The sequence below is a fragment of the Anabas testudineus genome, chromosome 13 (assembly GCF_900324465.2).
Source record: "Anabas testudineus chromosome 13, fAnaTes1.2, whole genome shotgun sequence".
Classification (NCBI taxonomy): Eukaryota; Metazoa; Chordata; class Actinopteri; order Anabantiformes; family Anabantidae; genus Anabas; species Anabas testudineus.
In genome coordinates, this window is record NC_046622.1 from 23,985,115 (window position 1) to 24,010,305 (window position 25,191).

A 25,191-nucleotide genomic window follows, 5' to 3' on the forward strand; every position below is an offset into this window, starting at 1 on the left:
TTGGAAGGCTATTCCATAACTTTGGGGCTTTGTAAGAAAAAGCTCTGCCCCCAGCTGTAGTTTTTAGGATACGAGGTACTGACAGGCAGCCAGCATCCTTTGAGCGAAGTAGGCGTGGTGGATCATAAGACACTAGCAGTTCACTTAGATAATGCGGCGCAAGACCATTTAATGCTTTAAATGTCAAAAGTAGTATTTTAAAATCAATGTGAAATTTCACGGGGAGCCAATGAAGTGTAGATAAGATAGGGGTGATGTGCTCATATCTTCTGGTTCGAGTGAGGACTCTCGCTGCTGCATTCTGAACTAACTGAAGCTTGTTTATGCACCTGGTTGAACAGCCAGACAGTAAGGCATTACAGTAGTCCAACCTAGAGGTGATGAAAGCATGGACTAATTTTTCTGCATTATTTAGTGACAAAATATTCCTTATCTTGGCAATATTTCTGAGGTGAAAGAAAGCTGTCCTGGTGACATTATCTACATGAGCTTCAAATGAAAGACTGGAATCTAGAATCACAACAAGGTCTTTGACTGTTGCACTAGATGTAACGGAAAGGCCATCTAGAGTTACGGTGTGGTCTAACATCTTGCTTCTAGCTGCAGATGATCCTATAACTAGTACTTCTGTCTTATCAGGATTTAGCATCCAGTCTCGTATATCCTTTACACATTGCTCAACTTTATTAAGCAGTTTGATCTCATCTGGTTTTGATGAAACATATAACTGTGTGTCGTCAGCATAACAATGAAAGTTAATACCATGTTTACGGATAATGTTGCCCAGAGGAAGCATGTAGAGGGAAAAAAGCAGGGGGCCTAAAACTGAACCCTGTGGAACACCAAACTCCACTGGAGAGCATGTGGAGTAATCGCCATTTAGATCTACATACTGATAACGATCGGTCAAATAGGACCTAAGCCAGGAGAGGGCCGTTCCCCTAATTCCAACAACATTTTCTAGTCTGTGAAGGAGAATACTATGGTCAATGGTGTCGAAAGCTGCAATGAGATCGAGTAGCACAAGCATAGAGACACTACCCTGATCAGAGGCCAATAGGAGGTCATTTACTACTTTAACAAGGGCCGTCTCTGTGCTGTGATGAGGCCTAAATCCTGACTGATAGAGTTCATGTATGTTATTTCTATGAAGATACGAGGATAGCTGCCCAGCTACTATCTTTTCGAGAATCTTTGAGATAAAGGGGAGGTTTGATATCGGCCTGTAATTTGACAGCTGACAAGGGTCGAGATCAGGTTTCTTGATTAGCGGTTTAATAACTGCTAATTTAAAACACTTTGGGACATACCCACAGCTGAGTGAGGAATTTATGATTGTCAGCAGGGGTTCTATTATTTCTGGCACTATCTGTTTTAGAAAGTGTGTCGGTATAGGGTCTAATGTACAGGTTGAAGATTTTGCAGAAGAGATGAGTGAAATTAGTTCATTCTCTTCAAGAGGAGTAAAGTAATCTAGGTACTGATCTGCTGTGGTTAGCTCGTCACCTGCGTCAACTAAATTGTCTGGTTTTAAAGCTTGAATTTTCTGCCTTATATTTACAATTTTGTTATTGAAAAAGTTCATGAAGTCCTATCTCTGTGTTAGCATTACAGTGGCTTTTTGTGGTCTGTTCGATTCACACTCACACCCAGGTATTAACTTAAACCTTTTTTTCCTCTGCAAAAAGCAAATAGTTTTGGGCATCTGCTACAAATTGTACAGTGGTAGTCATATTGTGATGAACTCCTCAGGCTTTTCAAAGTGTCTGCTAAACATGTTCATCAGATACTGAGGAAAGTGCTCTGAGGACCCCAGGTGGACCCACGTGGAATAGCGGGCTCCACAAAGCATCCAACAGACAGAAAGTCACAGCTAGTGGAGACAGAAGCTTTGGTTATGCATGCTGCCTTGCAGATGATGTCTTTATCAGAGAAGAAGAGGTGATGCATCACAGCAGTAAATGTGCCTCTGTCTCAACTCTGAAACACGTCACATTAAATTCCTAATAAGCAGATGTTTCTAAGAAAACAATGAAGTTTCTCCATTTTGGCATTCGTCCTATTTTCAGTCAGATATAAGAATAATAATAATAAGAATAATAATAATAATAATAATAATGTGTTAATGTTTTAAGTGATTTGTAAATGATTGCATTCTGTTTTTATTTACATTTTACACACCGTCCCAACTTCTTTGGGAACTTTTATTACTTATATTAATTAACTGGCAAATCCACTGGTAACTCATTCTAAAAAAAGTTCTAGTGGAGTTAAAAGCATGAAAGCAGAACCAGTAGTGTCCAGCAGCTTGTATAACCAGGTGTTGACTTCTCATGGCAGCGATGCATTCCCTCCATGTGTGACTGTATTTACTTCTGTAGCACAGAAATATGCTGCTCTAGCTTCTACTCTTCCCAGAGGTTGGAATTCCACAGCAGGGATGTTAGAGTGTCCCTGCACAGTATCTAAAGAATGTAACCCAAACCAAGACACAGGCCAGCAGGACACTTGACTGTTTGAACATTAACGTCCATATATTCTTGGGCACACAGTGCATAAAACAGATGGGCATCAAAAGTAAGACGTCAGAATTGGTCTCCTTTTCCCTGTTGTTTGGTGTTTATTATTCACTTTAAAGTAGTGTAACTTTGCCAGGTGGTGTTTATGAACACTAAACAGAGGAATAACAGATGAATTATGACCTTTTTGGCCTTCCATACATGATCTTTGCTTCTTCAGATCTTAGTTATCCACTTAACTTAAATCCACGTGGGAGTGCATGTCTTCTGATCTATGGTTGTGTGTCTGGTGTGTAGGAGGGTCAGCCAACATGTACACGACTGACTGTCCTCAGTGGGACTAAACAGAGACAGTCCCCAATTATGTTTTATTGTTTACTTTTATTTAGACAAACCAAAATAAAAGGCACATAAAACATTGCGCATATGTTTACATAATTATTCTCAATGGACATACATTTAAAAAAAATGTAGGAATGTTTTACCTTTCTGCTAATCAGAAAGCCTAGCCTTCGTATATACAAAAATTACCATTGTTAATGTTCTAATACAAAAAGATTTATAAAAGGTTATTTTTTTCTTGCATGTGTCTGTCGTAACTAACATGTCCTCTGAACTAAATGGTTTGTACAAAGATATACATTCATTTGCCTTCACATCTGCCAAATTCATCACACAAACTTCACAGAAAATAAAAATCAGTTTCCAAATCATTATTTGGCCAAATAAACAGTTGCTTTTTCACATTAGGTTGGAGTCAAATTAACCAAAAAAAAAAAAAAAAAAAAAAGTTTAAACTTACTAATACATTTAATGACACAAAAAAAAATCTCAATTGATGTTTCAAGGTTGTTGCTGAAGTAAAAGACCGTTGTTACGTTTCAAAAAATAAATTAAAAGAAAAAGAAAAAGCCAATCGCAACGAAGTTTGGCTGCCGGATCTGCGGAGTCCTCGGCCGTCTGAACGACGAAGGCTTCCTTCACAAAACTATTCCATCACACAGCACATCTAGAGGGGGAAGCATCAACGTGTGGAAAAGTCTTGTAAAGTGTTTTCAGGCACACTTGTTTACGGCCACTGGAGAAGGACAAATGACACTACGAGCTTCCTTTTTCGTCCTAATTTTTTTGTTTTTTAGTGTTTTCATTAAAAGTCACTAGCTTTCTAAGAAATGGCTGCTGAACTCAAACCTACATTGGAAAAAGCTCAGTCATCCACATGCAACATTGGAAAAAAATTGAAAATAAAACAAATGGTGGAAAATGAGTCAATTGCCAAGATCATAATGCCATTCCACAACAGAGCATTTCCTTTGGTGGACAGAGTCAGCATGTATGCAGTGACATTCACAGGTCTCACACTCTTGCCGATGTGGTCAAGTGAACTGTAAAACAAGCACCAATCACTGTCTTCATCACCAAACTGAAATGCCCTAATAAGTACCACTATTCTGTAGTGTGCACATCCTACAGTTTGTTGGAAGTGCTTCAGAGTTCCTGCACTAAAAAAAAAAAGGCCCTTAACTTCGAACAGGCTTCACATCAACAAATTAATTCACTTGTGTTCCCCAAGACTCACACAGCCAAGGAACTGAGGGACAGTATGCAAGCCTGGTGCAGGAACTGTTGAGGCTGAGATCACAAAGGAGACTTGGTGACGAGCATGTGCTTTTGTAATCAGATTAAATTCTGGTACTATGGTTTCCTGGAAACCTGCTCTTAATGTTTTTGGGTTGAGAAAGTCTCAATTTCGATCCCATCATAGCCCTCACACGAGACTTGAGGACTTGAGGCATTAGCCCACTTTATCATTATGGCCTCTTATGGAACTTTGTTCCTCTACCTGTATTTACTGCACTCCACTGACACATGGGGCATCAGGATGGAGCAGCGGAGGTGATTTAAAGAGCGATGGACTGATTAATTGTATGATGATCAGGAAAGGTTCCTGGTCTTTAGTTCCTAGAAAGAAAAAATACCATGGGTGCACCTAAAGGCAGTTCAGACTGTAGTTTGAAGCCGGGAGACTGAAGGAAGACATTCATTTGCTTGTTGCTTTGCAATGTGAATAAAAGCTACTCTCACACTGATGTCTTGCTTTTTCAGGTACACCTGAGCTTCGAACGGGACACCTCCTTTGTGATCACAGCCACAACTTTCCAGTGGAGATTAAATCTATAAAATAAGAACAAAAATAAACACCACTCTGAGCTATGCAAGTGAGATCTACAGAGAACATTCCACTTCAGAAGGATAAGGCAGGGACTGTTTTGTCTCTTTATAATAACAGATCACTTCCCTGAAGAAACTACAACAAAGCAGTAAGCTGACCCTGCTGACACGTCTGATGTGTGTAACGGCAGCCTGGTATTGCTAACACAGTACCATTGAACTACATACAAATACAAACAAGATCTACATTGCAGCAAAGTGTGGCATGTTCTTCTTGACATGCGAGAGAAACATGAGCAGTGTTTCTCTGAAGGCTCTGGAGAGTATAACTGTGTGGAGCAGCTGCTGTACCTTCACCGATTTGTCACAACAATGTGTTTTTATGGACAACACTGGAGTTCTATGGCACTTGTGACACAATATCAAGCTGTTGTTACAGCAGTGGATGCTTGTTATTAGGATTAAATAATTGTTTTTTACCCATTTAATGGGATTTGCTGATAAAAAGAAAATGACAACAGCCTTATCCTTTCATTAGTCTCTGCTCATTTCTCTGTCCTCTCCGGGATGGACGGCCACATCAGTGGTGATAGATTTCTTGCATTGCTAGCATGTGGTAAGCCGAGAGGTTTCCCGCTCCCACAATATAAAGGCAATAAAATAGTGTTTTGTATGTACAAAGAAATGGTCAGTGTGTAAATCAATGAACAGGATTTTCAAAAAGACTATTCTCAGTAACCTTCCTGAGTTTGACGGACAGTGATGGGATCCTATACCTGCTAAAGTAAACAAATCTATCCAACTGAACATACCACTACAGTTAACTTTGGGACTGCTTATGTAGCAAAGAGTCTAAGAAGCCACCATGTAGCTCTCTTGACCTCTACAGTTTAAAAAGTCCTCGGTAATCAAACTTTTAGATTGACCTTTGATAATACTGCCATTTTAAGGGCAAAACCTAGGTGACATTGTTTCAGTACGAGACATTTCCTTTTTGCTGTACCTTCCTCTGTCATGTCCTGATATAAATACATACAAATGTTTCTAAACAGATGTCACAGATAAACTTGTGTAGAGTATCCAGCAGTGACAAGTGACTGGTTTCCAGTAATGTTAAAATACAGACTTGGAGGCGGTGGACCTGATGGTTGATGCATCAAAAACAGCTTCTGAACCATCAGTGAATTCCACATAAAATCACTCACTCTCCAAATATGGAAGCTGTCTTTTTTTTGTACTTAAACTTTAAAATACATAAACTATTAAATACTGATAAGTCCACTAAAATAACCATAGAAAAAATAAGAACATGAAAGAAAATTTGCCCTAAGAGGAAGCATTTAAGAACAACTCCAGCAATACACTTCCGTTTCAGGAGTTGTTAACAATGCCTAAGGTATAGTAAAGCATCACACATCACCCATGTTTGAAGTCAGATGCTCAGTTGAGGAGATCATTTTCAACTGCTCACTATTACAAGACTTTCACTGTCCTTCGGTGGCTAAATGAAGAGGGAAAGGGCTTTAAAAGGGTCTGCTTTTCAACAGCAGCTGACAACACTGCCGCCGGCTCGCCCGCAACTATCTATTGGAGTAAAACAAACTACTCGAGTTTGACAAAAGGATAAATACAAACAAAATAAGGGTGAACATGTAGCAGCTGACAATATAATAACTGCCCACTCATTTGAAACCATGTGAAAGTGAAAAAAATAAATACTATTTAGGTTTTAAAGTGTATGAAACCTGTTCGCATAATAAAGCAATTTAACATGAATATACACATTTCAAATTTCAACATCATGTGTACATTATGTATTATTGCAATTATACAATGCGTATTAGATAAGTAGCAACATTTGTAAACCTCAACACCTCATGTGCTGGCTCAAAAGCCTCCTACCCATAGCTCTAAAGGGGAGAAGAGAAATAGCTGCTGCACTTTTTTTTTTTTTTTATTAATTTGGGTTCCAAAATAAAAATTCATCTGGGAAACAATCTTTGGCATAAAATGGATATTGCTTACACAGAATATCTGTATTCAGTGGGCTTGTGTTAGCATGTGAAAATTAAGTTAAAAATGTCATAATTCAGATAATTCAGGAAGTAAAAAGGTACAGTCTATCTGAGCATAAGAACTCAAGACATACTCACAACCTTGGAGGCAGCAATCTAACAAAAGTAATATGAGCTTTATACCTGCTGCAACTACATATCATTGTCTGGATCAACAGAAACTGATTGCGGTGGTTATCTTGGCGCAGACAAAGGGGTTACAATCCACCCCACCATGATCATCTGTTATTATATGACATGATGTCTGTCACAGTGATGTCTAACACTCAGCTGCTGATGAGGACACTACAAAAAGGTTAGTGGCATTCAGCTATGCGTTTAAAGCAGCTTCTCTTGATATATTTGAAATTAAACAGGGTTTTCTGAAACCCCAAAAAGTATCAGCAGGAGCTTACAGCTACAAACAACTAAGTTGGGCAATATAATATTAACAATAATAGCTGATACTTTATCTCCCTTGGGGCAATTATTGTGGACCGATATCTGCTTTGAAATGTATACTTTGAGATAATTCTTTATTATTTAAACTTTGCCATGGTATTTATCTGTACTTTTATGTCAAATGTATGAGCAGGTTTGCTGCGTGGTACTACTGATACCTGATTTGTTAGGTAATTCACTGAAATTATTCTGGGAGAGACTATGAATAGCAGTAAACTTTGTCATGATTAAGGGCATGTTAATTTTTCCCTTTTATAAACAGAAATAAAACTAACAAAATGACAATGTAAGTAACAATCGCTGGTTACTACCTGTGGCTGCATCTTATTAGTTATCACTATTTTATATGTAGAGAAGATATGACAGGCTCATCCATCAGGCAGTTAAAACATTGTCAGCTGCTACTTGGACTAAAAGGCTCTACCAAGGAGGAGTGGATGGCAGAACCTGGGATAGAAAAGGCATGCTCTCCATGGGCCTCATGGCAATGTTGAGCGGCCCTGTGATATTCATGGGCATGGGGGTGGTGATGGCCACTGGGTGGGCAATATTCATGTGCGCTGTTGTAGGGATGTTGACAGAGGCCAGGTTGACGGGGCCGGTGATGGTGACGGGGTGCTGCAGATTGACCGGCGATGTGATGTTGACCGTGCTGGTGGCAATGTTCATCTGAGCGGCAATGGTAACAGGATTGCTGGCGTTGCCGCCACGGTTCATAGCTGAGGTGATGGCTGCCGAGTTGGTGACTGGCGTCGTAGTGGCCGAGTTGTTGTGCACACTGTTGGCATCTGTGTTTAAAATAATATAAAAGTAAAAAAAGAAGAGAAGACAGAGATTAGGGCTGGTTGACCTTGCAGAAATATACACCTCTCCAAAACAAGGAAAGCCAACAGCCTGTGAGTTCCTTGGCTGTTAAGCTGCGTCACTGAAAATGTCAATATATTATTAATACATAATGTCAACTGTGATAATATTGTTGAAGAAACCTACCTTTGTGAGAGTTGTCAATTAGGACTTGGAAGGAGTTATTTAAAATCTCTCCTACCGTCAACTCACCTGAGGGGTAAATTCAAAAAGCAGGATCAATAGACTAACCAGCTAACTGTCTATTTGTTTTCATTTAAAATTCACACAGAAAGCGTCACTCGCGCATCTTTTAGACTTTTTATGTTGTTGCAGATATTTTATCCATCTGTCTGATAACTGATGGGGCTCTGTTTCACAATGAGATTGGTGGTTCTAATTTCCCCACACTCTGCAGCAGATTAGGGAAGAAAAAATAAAATCAATGAAATGAACAAATCTAGTTGTCATAAAAATCTGGCTGATGTCTTTCTGCTGAACCAACATGAAAACTATGCTGGTCCAGTAGATTTCTGTTGTCAGTAAGTCTGGTGAAGGCAGTTTGTTTCTGACAGACAGAAACAGACCACTGTTCCCATGACAGAGAAAGAGTTGAACAGAGGTCAGAGTCAATGTGAATTGGATGAAATATCACTTCAGTAGTGCTTATGTGCCACTTATGTTTCGCTTTCAGTGTGAATTCCAAGTAACACATTATCAAGGACATCTTAAAATCGGTGTATGCCTAAGACCAGATGCACACACACTGTAGATATGTAAAATTTGAAAATCTCAGATGGGTTCATAGCAAACACATCATAGGATCAGTGGCAAATTAGCTTAAGTGCTAGCTCATCTGTGATCCAATTTGGGGGGCGAATGCCAATTATTCCTCGAACTGCTGTTAGTATTGGTAGTTCTGAATAGTGAGTGGTTCAAGAAGCCCATTTACCAAATCTTGTCAAAGTCAAGACACAAATGAGAGATAGTACAAGATGACATCTGCTGTAAGGTCAGGTAGTGTGCATCTAGCCTGTGTTCAGTTTGTGGTTAATTTAAATCATCTACTGATCCTGCTTCATGAAATTTAACCTAACATTAGCAAAACTGTGTGTTCAGAACAGGAGAAGCTTAATTACACCAGTCCTCAGAGAAAAGAAATGCTTCTGTACTCGAGTGACATGGTACAACTTCAAGGACAACTGGCCACTTGTGACGTTACAATTGAGTGTTAAGGGGTTTCTGCTACTAGCTACTGGATTACCTTTTCTTGGCCCTGAGTGGTTCCACTGCCAGTCACTTATGCCTATTCAGAAATACAGACACATATCGGGTTATAAGAGCACAAGGCAGCAGTGCTACCATCTGGGAGTTTCAACAGTTGTGTATGTGGGCTGGAGATGGTGGGTCTTACATTCTACACATTTACTGTATCTTCATGGCTTCTATTCGGGTCAGAAAAACAAAAACTAAAGAAGAATGTGCATTCAGGTTTCTATTTAGTGCTTAGTATTACTAAACTGTAGAACACGAGCTGCAGTCTTAAACACCCCCTTTTGAAGTGCTTTAAACACTTCAAAAGGAGATGTTACCACACACATTAACCAAAACAAACCAAAATTAACTGTTGCTCTTTGAATTAATCATATTTAATACATCTCTCCCTTTAAGGACCACATCGCCAACCTCAGTGACAATAAAAAGCCCATTGTGGGGAACTTGTTTCAGATCATTTTAGACAAACAAAACCAAACACATGCTGTTTGGCAAGTAAGCATCAACAGCCAATCCTAAGAGAGGAGCAAACACAAGACAACATTTAAAAACTAACTAATTAGTACTGAAAAAAATAGGACATTTACATGTTTTAATGTATTTTGCACGATCTAGTGGTCAAAATAAACATAGTCCTTGTTAGGTTGTGTTGTTAGAGTGTGCTGTAATCTAAGTGTAAAATGGTTCTAACTGCAGCTTCTTTCAGATGAACTGAATGCCAGTAAGCACAAGAGAAATAGTAACTATACCCCAGTGAAAGACAGTCATTCAAGTTTGTACAGCTGGGAGATATCCTGCCTCAGTATCGATCTATGTCTTCTTTCAAATGTGTATGTTCATTATAGAACTGGAGGGTCAAGGTTATCGATAGAAAAGCCATAACAGTATGTTGATAAATTATGTATTTAATAGCTTTAAGGCATTTGGAAGTTTAGAAGTGTGGCTGGGGTGTTTCCATCACTTTAAACGTTGCTCCTGCTGAAGTGTTAACTTGAAGAGTGGCAATGGTTGGACTTTAAGTAGAAAGGAGATATGTGGCCTACCTTTATTGTTACATGGGTTGTTGAAGCTGGCCTGGCCGTGTGTCTTGAGGTGACTTGTGATGTAGGCAGCACTAAGCATTTTGCCACAGATGTTGCAGGTCACTTTGCCTTCGTGCCTGATCATATGGGAGCGCAGACGGTCTTTGGTAGCAAAGGCAGAGGTACAAGCCTGAGAAAGAAAACCAGTAAACAGTGATTATTCTCTTCTTTCCCTGATTTGAACTTGACTGGAATTCTTGCATTAATGTACTGTGATAGAAAAAACAAAATGTGGGTAATGCTTTTCAAGCCCATGCTGCACTGTTATTTTCTTTTTTGGGGGTCCAAACCAAGTCCAACTCATGGTATGCTACAAATTCTGACAAACTAAGAGTTATTAATATTGCTTGCATAAATTGTATCCACTGAGCAGAACTCTGTACTGTTAATTTAGTTATCTGAATTATGCAGAAATAGTAACACTAAGGCATACAGTGAATAGGGTGACGTATGGGTGGCTGCTAATAATGACATATTTTATTGATCGCCTTGGGGAAATTGTAGTTGGACAGCTGCCAGACAGTACATATCGGCGCTGGAACAGGGTTCTGGTGGCTTGTCCAACGACAGCTCGACAAGTAGCCAGGAGGAACCTCTAATGTTATTACTTTATGTGGAGAACATTTGACAGGCTGCATAAACAGGCAGTTAAAATGTAATGTTGTCTAATCTGCTCTAGTCTTTACAGTTCTCAGTGGAGTTGTTGTGGGTATCAATGATTACATAAGTCTAAACCTAGCGGAAACATGAACGGAATATGCAGAGGGTAAACTGATTCATGACTCTTACCGTTACTTGGCACTTAAATGGCCTTTCTGAGGAATGAACATGCTTGACGTGACAGCTTAGGTGATCAGGTCTGCAAGATAAAATAAAGACAAGGTAGAAATCCTCAGTTTTAGCTATACATGCAGCATCATTGTATTCAGCTAATAGATTAGTTCAGGGGTAGGGCTGGGCGATATGGAAAAAAAATGTTGACACAATAATTGTTTTCAGTCAGTCTATATAGATATATACCTGAATATAAGTCAAATCATTATTTTTTTTTTTATCAAGCTTAAAGCTTCCCTTTTACTCCTAAGTGAGATGTGAAGGTGCTTAAATCTGTCACTTTTGACAGATTTATCTTGCTGGTAATCTGTCTTTTGCAGTAGAGTAGGCTATTACATGTGTGATATCACTGTCTAGTTGTTTTTGTTGTAAAGACATGGAGGTCGAAAGCGGACACTATCAGGTCTGTTGTTGTGTTAGCATCACACTGCTTGTTTAACCACCCTCACTTGCTTGGGTCTAGGACTGTAAAGTCTTGCATTGTGCATGTACTAAAGGATGGTACTGCTTCATATTATTGGTATCACCTGTTTCTGTGGTAACTTGCTTTTGACACAGTTTGCAGTGGACACACATCTGCTTCTCGGTTGGACTGTCATTAGCCAGAATTTCTCCACACTGTGTTCACCTAACATGGCTGTAACCTTTCCGGCCATTGGTTTGTGCAGCGCTATGTCAATTATCACTGGCTTTTTGTGTCACAGTTAACTAGACAATGTCTAAAAATTCTATTAAACAAAAGATATTTGGCAGTATATATCTTTATCGTTTTATCGCCCAGCCCTAGTCCGGGGCCAAGAAACCACAGAAAAGAGCATTTGATACAGACTGAACATCTATTTTGGCATTAAATTAAAAAAGTAGTAAATTTCTTTAAATATACTCCTATCCTCTGTATTGTGAGTTGGCAGAGATGCTTGGTTGACAAATATTAAGCAGTTTAAGCATGTCAAATCTTTTAGAGTATTTGTTTAGTTTAAATTATGTCAACTAAAATCCTCTCCTTTCTTTGAGTTTCTTCCAGTTCAAACTGCTAAAGTTGCATTACTGTTCGCCTTACTTTTTTTGCACTCCGGAGCTGATGACTTAGTTTAGCATTAAGTGCTCTCTGCAAGCTGAAGTCTGTACTTAAACCAGCGAGAGATGAAGCTCTACCTTAAAATACTACAGTACTCTAATAACTTCGACTAACAACTTTTAGTATTTACATCAAGTAGCTTGTGAAAATAAATTGGATCCATGCTGACATAAACATAATAATAAAATGTGTCTTTTACAATTACAGATCTTAACCAGAATCTATTTATCTCCCCTTGCTCTGTAGAGAAGCAATCACAGAGTGGTGGAGTGGAGCAGAAGGAAGGTTATAATTTACCTACTGCAATGCTTGTTAACCTTACCTTTACCTAACCTTCTTAGTATAAGAGACATGCAATATATCAAACAGCTGTTGAACAAGCAGAACACCAACTTGCAGGAATGTGACAAACCAGCTGTTCCTCTATGCCTATGGTGTGCAAAGCTAACTTCAAAGTAGCAAACTTAGGAGAACTATTAAGACAAAATAATTCTTAAGTATCAGGGTACAATACTATATTGATATATACTGTTATTATCAGGATACTATAGTTGAATAGAAATTTAGTTTGAATATTCCCAATAGCTATAATGAGACACATCAAATATTAAGGTTTACTAATCATTATCATCTCTGAAAAATGACAGACTTCTTAAATTTGACTTTAACCATTCAAGAAAATTTAGAAATGTGGTCTATATACCTGGAGAAGCCCTTGCCACAGACTGAACAAATATAAGGCTTGTGAACTCCACCATCATGAGAGCGGACGTGGTATGTCATGCGATCCTTCCTCTTAAACCTCTGCTGGCAGATGGGACACTCAAATGGCTTCTCGTCAGAGTGTGACAGCTTGTGGCGGTTGAGGTGATACACATCTCTGAAAGCCTTACCACACATGTCACAGCCGTGATTCTTTTTCACTGGTTTGGGGGGCTTCTTAGGAATACTCTGCTGCTGTTGGTGTTGCATCGGGGTCATTATGCTAGTGCCTGTGGATGTTGACGTGGTGGCTGTAGTGAGAATACCAGCTACAGTAGTAATGTACGAAGGGTTTCCGTTATTCTCACGGGGGACAGTGGATATGAGTGGCACCATGGTGGGGGCTGTTTGTGTCTTCTTAGGCCGTGAAACCATCTTAATGCCAGTGTGGCAAGACTCGTGCCGCCGCAGGTGGTAGCTGTCCCGGAAAGCCTTGTTGCAGTAGCCACAGATGAAAGGCGTCTTTGATTTAGGCTCCTTTTTGACCACAGCGACTGGAGGCCCACCACCTCCCCCACCCCCAGTCCCACTGGCCACATTGTCTTTAAGAAGTTCTGCAGCACTGACAGGGGGTTTCTGGTCCAAGGGAATGGGGAGCACTGGTTTCTGATCAGGTGGCTCTGTTCCAGAATTGAGCAAAGGCAATAGGCTGTTCCCAGCTACTTGGTGCTGGTGATGCAGAGCCTCATTAGCCTGCTGTAATGAGAGAAGACACAGCCATGTGAATCATGTTTATACAAATCTTTAAAGCATAGTGTGCTATGGAGTGTCATATATTAATCATCAGCTCAGCAGAGACATCTTGGTTTCCTACAATTACCACAGACATACAAAACAATATGTGGCACAAAAAATAAAACATTGGGTTAGCATTTATAGAAGCCCATTATTCATATGAAATAATGTTTTGACCTCTCAGTGGGAGCCAGAGTGGGTATCAGCCTATGCCCATAATAAAATCTTGAAAAACTTCCAAACGAGTCTGATAATAAGATCAGATAGTCATTATTTATGACTATCATTATTATACAATTTGTAATTCTCAGAAAAAGAATATTGGCTGTTCTATATCTGCAAATAAGAATTCTCTATCAAATATATGCTTTTTGTACAAAGGTGCTTGAATTTGCAGCAACACAGTTTGACTATGATGCAAAAATTGCATCATAACTAGCACTGGAGTTTACATCTACCTAACTAACATAGTAACATCATGCTGCCTGATACGCTGTGTAAACAAAAAGTATTTTTATTTATACAGCATCTTGGCAATCCACCGATAAAAACAGCCAAGGTCTTCACTCTCATCAAAACAAGCAACATGTCACACACTAGAGTTTGGAGCATCTTAAGTTCACACTTCAAGTTCTGTATTATCTTTGCCCCGGTCATTTGCCTTTCTTCTAACTCAAAGCCAGTTACTGGAACTAGCTGCACAGTCTGGTATGTTTTTCACTGCCTGCTTTAGGCTCAGCCCTCTAATACCCAGTTCAGTGAGCAGGGACAAGACTGGTCTGCAACAGAAAACCAACAGACAACCTCTGCTAGAATGTGCTAATAAATCCAAATGGGCAAAGGGGATGGGTGAGGTATGAATGGTGTTTCTTGAGGAGAAAATAATCAACCAAGATATCAGTCTAAGTCTGATATCTGAAAGTGGAAGCAAGTTGTAACTTCTCAAGGACTGCTATTTAATCTGGAGTGAATTATAAAAAGGTCACTTAAGTCTGTAGCTTGACATGTATGTCTTTATAAAAATCTGAAATACATACATTTGAAGAAAAAGGAATTTATGTCTCAAATGACGGAACCAGTTCTTTAAAAAATTCAGCATACTCCATTCACCCTTCCACAATAAATGGCTATTAAACCTGATTAAGCACGGATAGTCAAGCAGGTGTTCAGGAGACAGACACATAATTTTTAAAAATCATGCAAATTAAAATCTGAAACAAACAAAAAAAAAAGATGTACACAAAGAATTAAAATGTGCCCCTGAATAACGTTAATCCAGACACAAAAAAAATGTGACGCAAGAGCAGTTTAAAAAAAAAAAACGTGTACGGAGAACATCTTAAGTCTGCAGCTGCTGGCAGGCATTGTCTGATTGGTCATGGCAGATTCCCAGTGGAACAGGATGGTGGGGGCTTGTATGAATATTTTGGTCAGGGTGAAAGCAAAGATTCACATTGTAACTAGCAACTTTACATCATGTCAGCCTAGAAACACAGCGATTGAGACAGCCTTGTTCTTGTCTGTAATAACCACTGGGCAAGGTTATAGACCTGACCCATGGCCTTTCAGGTTCAGCCAAGCATCCCAACCCGGTCAGGCAGGAGGGGGGATGTGGTCTAAGGGGGCCAGGTTCCTAAGTGCTGCTTTTTTTCCCCACTGTGTTCTTTTATGGACAACACAAATCCAAGTGCTGATGCACTTATGGCCTTTGAGGGGGGCGGGGTCTCTCCGTTCAGCTGCCGGCCACGTTTCTACTTAGTGCAGGCGGCCACGCTATGTGCTTTAATGTGTTGGAGAGAGCTGGGGGCCGTCACAGTTTGTCGACTCGCTTTTATATCCGCCACACTGTAGCAGTACTTGAACAACAATCATTACTGCAATTAGCATTTCTTCTAGCGTATGTGTATCTCTCTTTCTCAGCAAAAAGAGGGAGAGCAGCCTGCTGTTCTATCACGCTGCTCTGATGAATTTGATACAAATCTGCTGTGAAGGGTGAGGTCCCTTCCAAGATAAATACTACTGAAAAAAAGAGAAGCTTGGAAATGAGCAAGAAGAAACAGTACAAATAAAAACTAACTCTGCCTTTGTTTTTTCAATGCGATGAAGTGTATAGATTCACAACACCAGAGACACATTTGATAGAATGTTATTTGTACAAATCAGTCTCACTAAGGCCTTTCAACTGACTGAATTGATTATGTAAGTTTTAAATTTTTAAATGACAATAGTGAAAATAAAAATAATGATTAACTATGTTGTAGTTTTTCAACGTTTTTTCCATCTTAACTCTAAAAAATGTCTTGTTAAGGAGTTTAGTTATGAAATGCAACATGACTGAGAATACTGAAGTCTGATAGCAACTTCCTTTAAACTCCACCACAACCAAATCAGGCCAATAGTATACATTTGATGCTTCATCACAAGAAATGAACAATATGGAACCTGAATTGTAGGCTCTGTAGTCTATTGTCTCTTACACACCAGCTCCAGGTATTCTAGTCATGTCTACCGTTAAACCAAACTGTGATAAATACTGACTATTAACAGCTGCCCCACTTCAGCAGGGGAGTGAAGTAGCAGCCTACGCACATGCTTGATCCTTGCTAGTGTGTCAAATACCGTAGCAAATGAAGCTTCATGAAATCAACTGCTGTGAATGTCTAGGGCCAGCGAACCTGTGTCTTCTCATTAGATCAACTGTCTGAACATTTCAATATGACAGAGTTAAAAGTAATGTATAGTTTAATGATAAAATTAGATGGGTTCCCAAGACAAATGCCAGAAAGTCTGAAATGACAACAAAAGTGATATAATGTATGATATAATTCAAACAAACCATGAACACACCAATAGAGAAAACGTGAAACTTTGCAGTTTGGCCACAGTGTATTAAGGCCCTGTTAATAACATCAGTATCTTCCAATTTGATTTTGATTCAAAATGTCCACAGTTCATGTATTTAGATCCAGTTACATCAGATAACTGTGTCATTCAGTTCTTTTCAAAAATTTTTGGACACACTTTTGTGCAAAACTGCAAAAATCTAAATGTGCACATCACTGCACACTCTTCCAGGTTATTAAACTGTTGACCATAAGTGTATTGTCCTTGGCACAGACCAAACAACCAAAACATGATACATCTGCTCATCTATTTTTGTATGCCTACATGTGCAGAACAGGAAGAAAAATAAAGTTTGTGCAACACTTAAAAGAGTATCATCATTACATTCACCTACATCTGAAGTATCAGCAGTAGAAGCTTCAACTAAGTAGAGACTTTCACTTTAATGATCAGTTTGAGTACAGTGCAGAAACTGAAACTCTGTTCACTAACTCATCCTCAGTTTGTGTTGACATGACCTGATATTTGCAGACAGCTGTTAGCTACTTCAGCTCCCTGGCATAGACATACTGAATAAAGTAGCATCCATACACAGTTCAGTCGATTTCCACAGACTCACATCTCACAGATCATATCTCTACAACAAATACAGAGCGAGAGTTAAGATAAGTGTGCAAAGTCCTTTTTCAGTCCGTCCCTCTAATAGATTCGATCTCTACATTCATCTACTGCAACGTCCAAGTCTGATGTACTGTCATCACTCAATGCATCTTATTTAACAGCAGCATCTATGATACAAAAACTTAAAATGAGCATTATGCCGAGATTATAACAACTCACTTTCCACAGAACAGACAATATAAACATCATGTAGCCGTTGGTTTACAAAACATAACAGCTGCATGGATATAACATTTGTAGCAGATGTATCAAGTTTGCTGAGAAAAAGTGAAATTGCAAAGCTTAGGATTTTAAGAATTTATATTTCAATAAATCTTTTCCCTCTCTTTTTCTTTTTTTAACCCTCAAAATGTTTCACTGTTTTCTCAGAATCAAAGAGCCCTTTCCAAAGTCACCTTACAACAACAGCTCTGAACCAGCACATCTAATAAATTACAAATGTGATCAGGCTGAAAAAACTAGTTATTAGTCATTAATGCCAATAACTGCATCACCAACAAACAAAAAAAGCAACAATGAAGTTCAGTTAGATGTTAAGTTTTGAACAAGTCACTGAACCAATTGAGAGTATTTTAATTAATACAGTGCACTCTGCAATGATTATGGATCAATTTAATGACTCTGGCGGAGAGGTCTGTTCATCACTGCGGCAATGAAACAACCCTTCATAACCTGCACTGATGAGGTTCTTAAGGAATTTGCTATTTACGGTCATACAACATAGCATACTAGAATAAAAGCGAAACAAACTAACAAAACAGAATATAATACAACCCAGTTATATGACTATTCACCAATAAAAGGAAAATTACTTCCCATAATTTGCAGGAATTCACTTCTCAGAAGATAACTTAAAGTGAGAATCAAAAACTATTCACACCATTATGATGCAATATACATTCTGGTTTGATCTCACAGTATCATATTTTCTAGCAGCAAAACGTAGTTGGGTTTTGTCAGTAAAATGTAATAAAAAAAACTGAAGACCGGAAAACCTTTAACTCAAGAATAATACAAACTTAACCATTACCAAAAAGCTCCTGATGTATGCATGTACAATGGCTGTAATAGTATTACAATCTATATTATTAAGCAGGACCAAATCTGCATTAACACACGCTATTTTAAAAGACAAATTTGTGGAATGAACAATGCATGATTTAAGATGTTCCTTAACATCTGCAGTGGTGTCTCACATATTAAACAGTGCTCTTAGCAGCCCTTCACTTTCCATCTCACCTCCAGGAATACATGACACAGGGTTAGCTCCACACCCCGGGTCATAATGTAACGCTGGACAGGAGCTAACGTTGTCCTGTGTCCTGCGTCTCAATCTAGTCAGGACTGTCCCACGTTTGGTCCAGTTAACACGACAAGTTACACAGAGCACACCGTTATTACTTTTATTTACCACACACAAGGCCACATTACACTTGAAAGTTACGTGGAGCTTTAAGTGTTGTATAATTGGTGACAGAAGGTTTCTCATATCGTCTGAGTGGGTTTGAGATCTGTGGCTCTCTGGTAAAACTAAGTTTTGATACTTATGTCTGCTTTAATCGCCGCTGTCCGCGTGCTGGATGGGGTAAACGAAATGTTACGGCGTTAGCGTTAGCTAACTTCTGATTACCGGACGGCTGTCTGGCGTAATGTTGACGTTCGTATGGCCCACTAGTTTTCTTGCTTCGTCAACAGAATTACAAATACAACCTACAACAAATCACTGCAGCTGAATTATCGTGATCTGCACTGTGGCGAGGATTGCTGTGGTGCATACAAGAGGAGTACCCCCCCCCCCGTTAGCCGATTAGCTTAGCATACCCATGCAATAGCAATAGCTCGACCCACTAGCTAATTTGCTAGCGCGCGCGCGCATCAACACCAGCGGCACCAGAAATTAGCTTCGTAGTAGTTTTGGTGCGTATTGAGATAAAACCCAGCATTACGATGCGACACAAAGATAACATCATATCATTAATATCAAGACCTTGAACAGTTTTCGTACACCGGACACAGCCGGAGGTGTCTGGTTCGATAAAGCTGGTTAGCAGTTTGCTACAGCAGCCCACACAGCGCAGCTAACAAACAGGCTAAAGCTAACACCTTTGTTTTGCTTGGCTAACTCTTACTCATTTCAGAAAGTGATATAAAATAGCAGCCCAGCAGCCTTTACGCCATTTCGAAAACGTTCATGCAGTTTCTCGGACTATTGCTGTACGGTACCACTTACTTGAAATAAAAACGTACTCCAGCTCGGTTCCATTGCAACACTTGGACTAAAATCTGCAGGAAACCTACAAGGAATCTACAACAAAGCAGCTAAACATGGCAGCTACAACTTCCTGTAACCCCCAGGGCTGAACCAAGTCCACTGGACTTTTTTTTTTTTTAGGACCTCTGTACTTCGCGAGAAATGGAGCTTGATTTGTACCTTTCTGTAACAAAAAACTTTCCCAAGAGAAACTACTGTCAGGAAAAAAAAAAAAAATATATTTAGGATGTGCGTGCTGATGAATGTAGTGAATTACGTAAGCATGTGTTCGTAAAAGAATGAAATAGAAACATGTTCCAATCACAGAATCTCATTCTGTACTAACAGATGGTGAACATGTGATCGAATCTGTTTTAAGATGCATTTAAATAAGATGAAACTTATTTTCTATTTATTGATTAACGAATAAAAATTCAATAAATCCAGTTTTATCTGTGTGCAAAAAAAGTAAGTACTAAGTACAGTTACTCAAGTAACGTCTTTTACTTGTACTTTAAGGAGATTTGTTTAATTTAATGTTACTTTTACATTTACTCTATTACAAATCTGAGGAAAATATTGCAGTTACTACTCCACTACATTTACTCGATAGTTTTACTTACAAGTTACTTTTTGTCCGACACAGCTTTTTAATATAAATATAACCTAGAGCCTCTAACAAATCTGTTTCTTGTTTGTTCAAGCATAATTATGATGCATGGTTTAAATGTCTATGTCTCTACACTGTCTCTCAGCTGGCACCTGGATTAAATGTTCTCTAGGTTTTTCACGTGCACATTTAATTACAGGGCTGCAACTATCGAAATTAATTGTCCTTCGTCCACAGTTTGAAATTTCACAAGAAATGAGCACCCACTAACTTTTAACTGTGCATCTGCAACGTGCCACAATGAGCAGCAGGGTGGCAGCTGTCTCGTATAATGGGGCCATGTTTGGTACCCGTGTGTACAGAAAATAAAACTGATACCTGTCCTCAGAAGAAAGTTCACTGAGCTGCTTTACAGAGCATTCAACTGAAAGAAGGGTATAAGAACACCCACAAAGAGCAGATCTGTGAAACATAATGTAGAAGTGACAGTCTACTCAGAACACTAATTTCAGTCAGTTTGACTGGTGTTTTTCACATCTGGCTGACATGTGTTGAAGCCAGCCCAGCCTTTCATCCAGTCTGCATACAGTAACAGCTGAATTTCAACTTAGAGCAAACTGCACAAGGCTTCTCTGCATTAGCTCCTGCATGTACTGCAGGTGGTGCAATAGAGCAGGTGCAATGATCATTAAAGTAACTAAGATTACTGCTTCTCAAATTGGACTGGCAACATGTCTGCAACCAACTTACTAATAAAAGACTGCGTCCAGGGGACACACACTGTTCTTTTGACTGACTCTTATGTCTTACTCTGTCCTACTAATCTTATATTATTATTTACACATTATGGGACTTGCTTGTAGATGAAACTGAAATCCTGATTTTCTTCAACTCAGCCCTGTAGGTTGATTGGATGGGAAACTACAAAGGCTCCAGCTGAAACCTGCTGTCATTGCCCTGTGTTTCCAATTTGAAAAGGTTTGAAGCATCATCTGAGGGAAAAAAAAGTACAGAACGATAAATTTGTCTCTAACTTGTACTTTTCGTGCTGGCTGAATACAGAACCTTTGCATAAACCTGCATTGTGTCCTCTTTCGAGCTGGTTCCATATGCTTTTTGTTTGACTGTTCCCGGCTGTTCAGAAAAGGAACCCCCCCCCATTGTGTTTTGAAATCTTTGTTGCACTGTACATTGCCGGCCTTTGTAGCCGCACAGCACAATGCCGGTTTCAGATAGACTGGCTCAATATGTGCGGTCAGCCAATTCTCCCTGGCCACGCTCAACAGGATTAATTTCATCAACGATTGAACATTAAAAATAGCCATGCAAACTGCATGGCAAAAGCTACGACATAGAGATTTATTCTGGAAAGTTGAAGGTTACATTAAGGTGAGTTTGAATTGCATTCTGTGACAGTTTATTTCTACATGCTGTACGTTTTCTTTGAGGCCTGTACTGAAAATGACAAAGTAGATATTTAGTTATGTTTAACTGTGCCTGATAAAGTAAATGACAAATTCACTCACATTCATACATGCACATTAGAAGTAGTGCTTACTCAGCAATATGGGCATTTAGTTCAATAAGTCATCATTAAGGTCAACTTAATGTTTTCAAAACGAATAATTTGAAATTCTTATATCATTCATATATGTTACAGCCTTTAATTAACATCATACAATATACTGGCTGGTTCCTAATTCAAAATGTGATGGCTGAAAAGAAAGAAAGTATGGTCTAGGCTTGTGGTATGTAGTATTTTTTGTGAACACTGAGTATCTACAGTATGTAGTGCTGGTGTTTGGTGAAATTATTTTTTTAGTGTAGAATTAAAGAGGACTACAGAACAAAATCAGCAAACAGCATCATATTACAGTCCACATACCCCCTTGTTACTGTGTAAACTGCAATAATAATGCGTAGCCTACCTACATGCCTTAACTGTCTACATAGACAACAGTATAACAACAGTACGTTTGTTACCTCCTCCAGTGTACCTGTTATAAGCCGCAGCAATGCTTTATTCCAAATCATACAGTGAAACAATTGCTTGTTCATAACAGAAAAGTGCATTTGACATCACATTAATGATAGGGTTTGTGAGCTGTGGTGTAACACTTTCCTGTTTTAATTACACAGAAAACGTTTGCTAACATCATTTTTCCCAAACATCAGTTTTGCCAGCCAGTACTGCACAATGTATGAACGTAGAGCATGTACGTTATATTTTTCTTCTCTAAACTGTTGGCTAATCGAATGTATAACTATTAACAGTAGGATGTTACCATGAAGCGCTGTCAAATGTATGAAAAGTGTATTGAAATGTGTTCCATAAAGCAGTTTCCTAGCATAAATAAATAAATAAATATATACATAAACACACACACATATACATACATACAAATACACACACATACATATACACAAACATACATACATAGATCAATGCCTGAGGTGATGAGCCTTCTTTGTTTTCTGGTTGCCTAACTGTAATTGTATTTACCTGTCTGTTTAATTTAGCTTCCATGTCATGATTTTGTGATTTATCATTTACTGGTGTCAGCTTTTCATGTCGCAAAGAAGATCAGCACGTACATAAGCATCTGTCTATATAAGGTGTAGTACATATCAGTGTTACACAACAATGATGACACACCAGTGTTGTGTTGTGTAACATGGATGTAGTTTAAAATGGTGTAATATTTAGAGCAACATTGTTCCATTATACCAGCACAATATTTCATCTGTGCTGCAAAAGGCAGATAAAGCATATTCATAACTTCCACTACATAATATGTCCCTAAATCAGTTATTTAAATGTCATAACAGTGTCAGTAAGACAGAAGACACTAAAACATTTCTCAGAAAGACTTAAATCACATTGATCTTGACTTTATTTTGTTGTTAGAAATAGTTTCACCAATATTATCATTGGTTGATTTGATGACTTAAATTTACTTTCTCTAAGGTCAAGCCATGGGTGACTGGTCCATTCTTGGTCGCTTCCTGTCTGAGGTCCAGAACCACTCTACAGTGATAGGCAAGATCTGGCTCACCATGTTGCTCATTTTCCGTATCCTGCTGGTGGCCTTGGTGGGCGATGCCGTCTACAGCGACGAGCAGTCCAAGTTTACCTGTAACACCCAACAGCCTGGATGCAACAACGTCTGTTATGACACTTTCGCTCCTGTTTCACATCTACGGTTCTGGGTCTTCCAAATAGTGCTGGTCTCCACCCCATCCATCTTCTATATAGTTTTTGTAATGCATAAAATTGCAAAGGACGAGAAGCTGGATGGACAAAAAGCCCAGGTGGTGGGCCAAAGGCCTCCAAGACAAAAATGTGGGTACACAGAAAAGGATGGCATGGAGCCCCTGAGGGTCGGCATACCCACCTACTGCCCTCATTACAGCGAGGAGTGGAACCTGAGGGAGCAGGATGGAGTAGAACAAAGCTTTCTGGAGGAGGATTATGGTGAGCTAGGAGAGGACCCCACCCAGCAGTCCAATCAAGTTTTGTTCATCTACATCCTCCATGTATTACTACGATCTGTCATGGAGATCACCTTTCTGGTGGGTCAGTACTTCTTGTTTGGTTTCGAGGTGCCCCACCTGTACCGCTGTGAGACGTACCCTTGCCCTACTCGCACAGACTGCTTTGTGTCACGTGCCACTGAGAAAACCATCTTTCTAAACTTCATGTTTAGCATCAGCCTGGGCTGCTTTGTGCTCAACATCGCAGAGCTCCACTACCTGGGCTGGGTCTACATATTCCGCATCCTCTGCTCAGCCTGCTCCACCTGCTGCAGTCAGGAGAGGGACACTGTCAAACTGTACTCAAACTCCAACCCCCTCCTGCTGCAACTCAGGCATTCTCTGAGGGGCCAGCTAGTTCTGCAAACCCCAGCAGCCATGGCTCCAGAGAAAACCAGAGGTCTGCTCACCCATGCCCCAGCTATCTCCTTTGAGACAGACTCAACTGTGGAATGCACCTCCAAGAGAACCCCGGAGAGTAGAGACAAAGTGAAGGTCAAGCTTGCCAACATGGCCAGGCTGGGACGGACTAAGAAGTCCTGGCTATGAGAGTGACACTTTTCTATAACTTTGGTATATTTGTGAAACATGCACACCCAACATAAAGGTGGAAACATAGATATTTTACAGAGCCAATATTAAGTGTAGACATTATTGCACAGCAAGCATTTGAATGCTGCTGTGGCAAAGGGAAAGTTTATATAGTTGTGTCCCAGATCCACAATACACAGTGTTACTCTATACTGTGTACTAATTTTGCCAGCCTGATGTCCTGATGAAGTGTCCAGTGCCAGTATTCACAGGGTGTACTGTGTACTCTGTGTAATAAGGTAGATAGTAAGGCTGTGGTTGATGGGGTGGTGACCAGAGTTCATGGTCTGTCACAGCATGAAATTCATGTTTTTAATTAAGTAGACTGTAATCAAAAATGTTGTAGGGAGTGCAACTGTAACCACTATGGCCTAAAACCTAACCCTACTTTGTTTTACTTTTCCCTAACCTGAGATACAGCAAAAATAACATTTGCAGAATGAGTTCAGTGAAGACATCAGTGTCCAGTACTTTCCTCAGAGTGGTGGTTTATTAGTGGATGTTTGCAGATTGTTGAAGAAAGAGGGGGGAAATATTTCAGTTGAACTTTATCTGGAGTTTTACACATGACAAGTATGACAAGTATGGACAAACATGTCTGGTGTTAAGTTTGGTTAGTGACCACAACAACGTCCAGCAAAATCCCATCCACCAATAAGAACCATGAGATGCTGTCAAGCCCAAAGCTCAAACAAAGTTATTAAAAACTTAACACCAAACAACTATTGCCACAGCATTAAACAAAAAGCACACATTTTTTGGAAACGTATTCTTTACTTTGTTTTATGAGGACTATTTTGAATGTTATACAGTTGTGAGGAACTCCTCATAAGCCTTGCATTAACGGACAATGGCCCACACTGA

General features: G+C 39.4%; 2 protein-coding genes across 4 annotated transcripts; one reads left to right on the plus strand and one right to left on the minus strand.

Annotated features, from left to right (window-relative positions):
• Nucleotides 1–5,695: 5,695 nt before the first annotated feature.
• On the minus strand, nt 5,696–19,661 carry LOC113169050 (vascular endothelial zinc finger 1). 3 transcript variants are annotated; one of them, XM_026370184.1, is made up of 7 exons: nt 19,572–19,661; nt 13,023–13,777; nt 11,197–11,266; nt 10,369–10,537; nt 9,315–9,356; nt 8,198–8,263; nt 5,696–7,995 (listed from the first exon to the last, which is right to left on the minus strand). In XM_026370184.1, exons 1-7 carry the CDS (start codon nt 19,602–19,604, stop codon nt 7,628–7,630), a joined length of 1,503 nt encoding a protein of 500 aa, XP_026225969.1. In that variant the 5' UTR covers nt 19,605–19,661; the 3' UTR covers nt 5,696–7,627. The 3 variants fall into 3 exon arrangements, with proteins under 3 accessions (XP_026225969.1, XP_026225975.1, XP_026225984.1); XM_026370190.1 differs by lacking the exon at nt 8,198–8,263; XM_026370199.1 differs by lacking the exons at nt 8,198–8,263; nt 9,315–9,356.
• Nucleotides 19,662–23,178: 3,517 nt separating this feature from the next.
• Nucleotides 23,179–24,285, plus strand: LOC113173964 (gap junction delta-2 protein). Its single transcript, XM_026377575.1, has one exon. It carries the CDS (start codon nt 23,179–23,181, stop codon nt 24,283–24,285), a length of 1,107 nt encoding a protein of 368 aa, XP_026233360.1.
• The last annotated feature ends 906 nt before the right edge of the window (nt 24,286–25,191 follow it).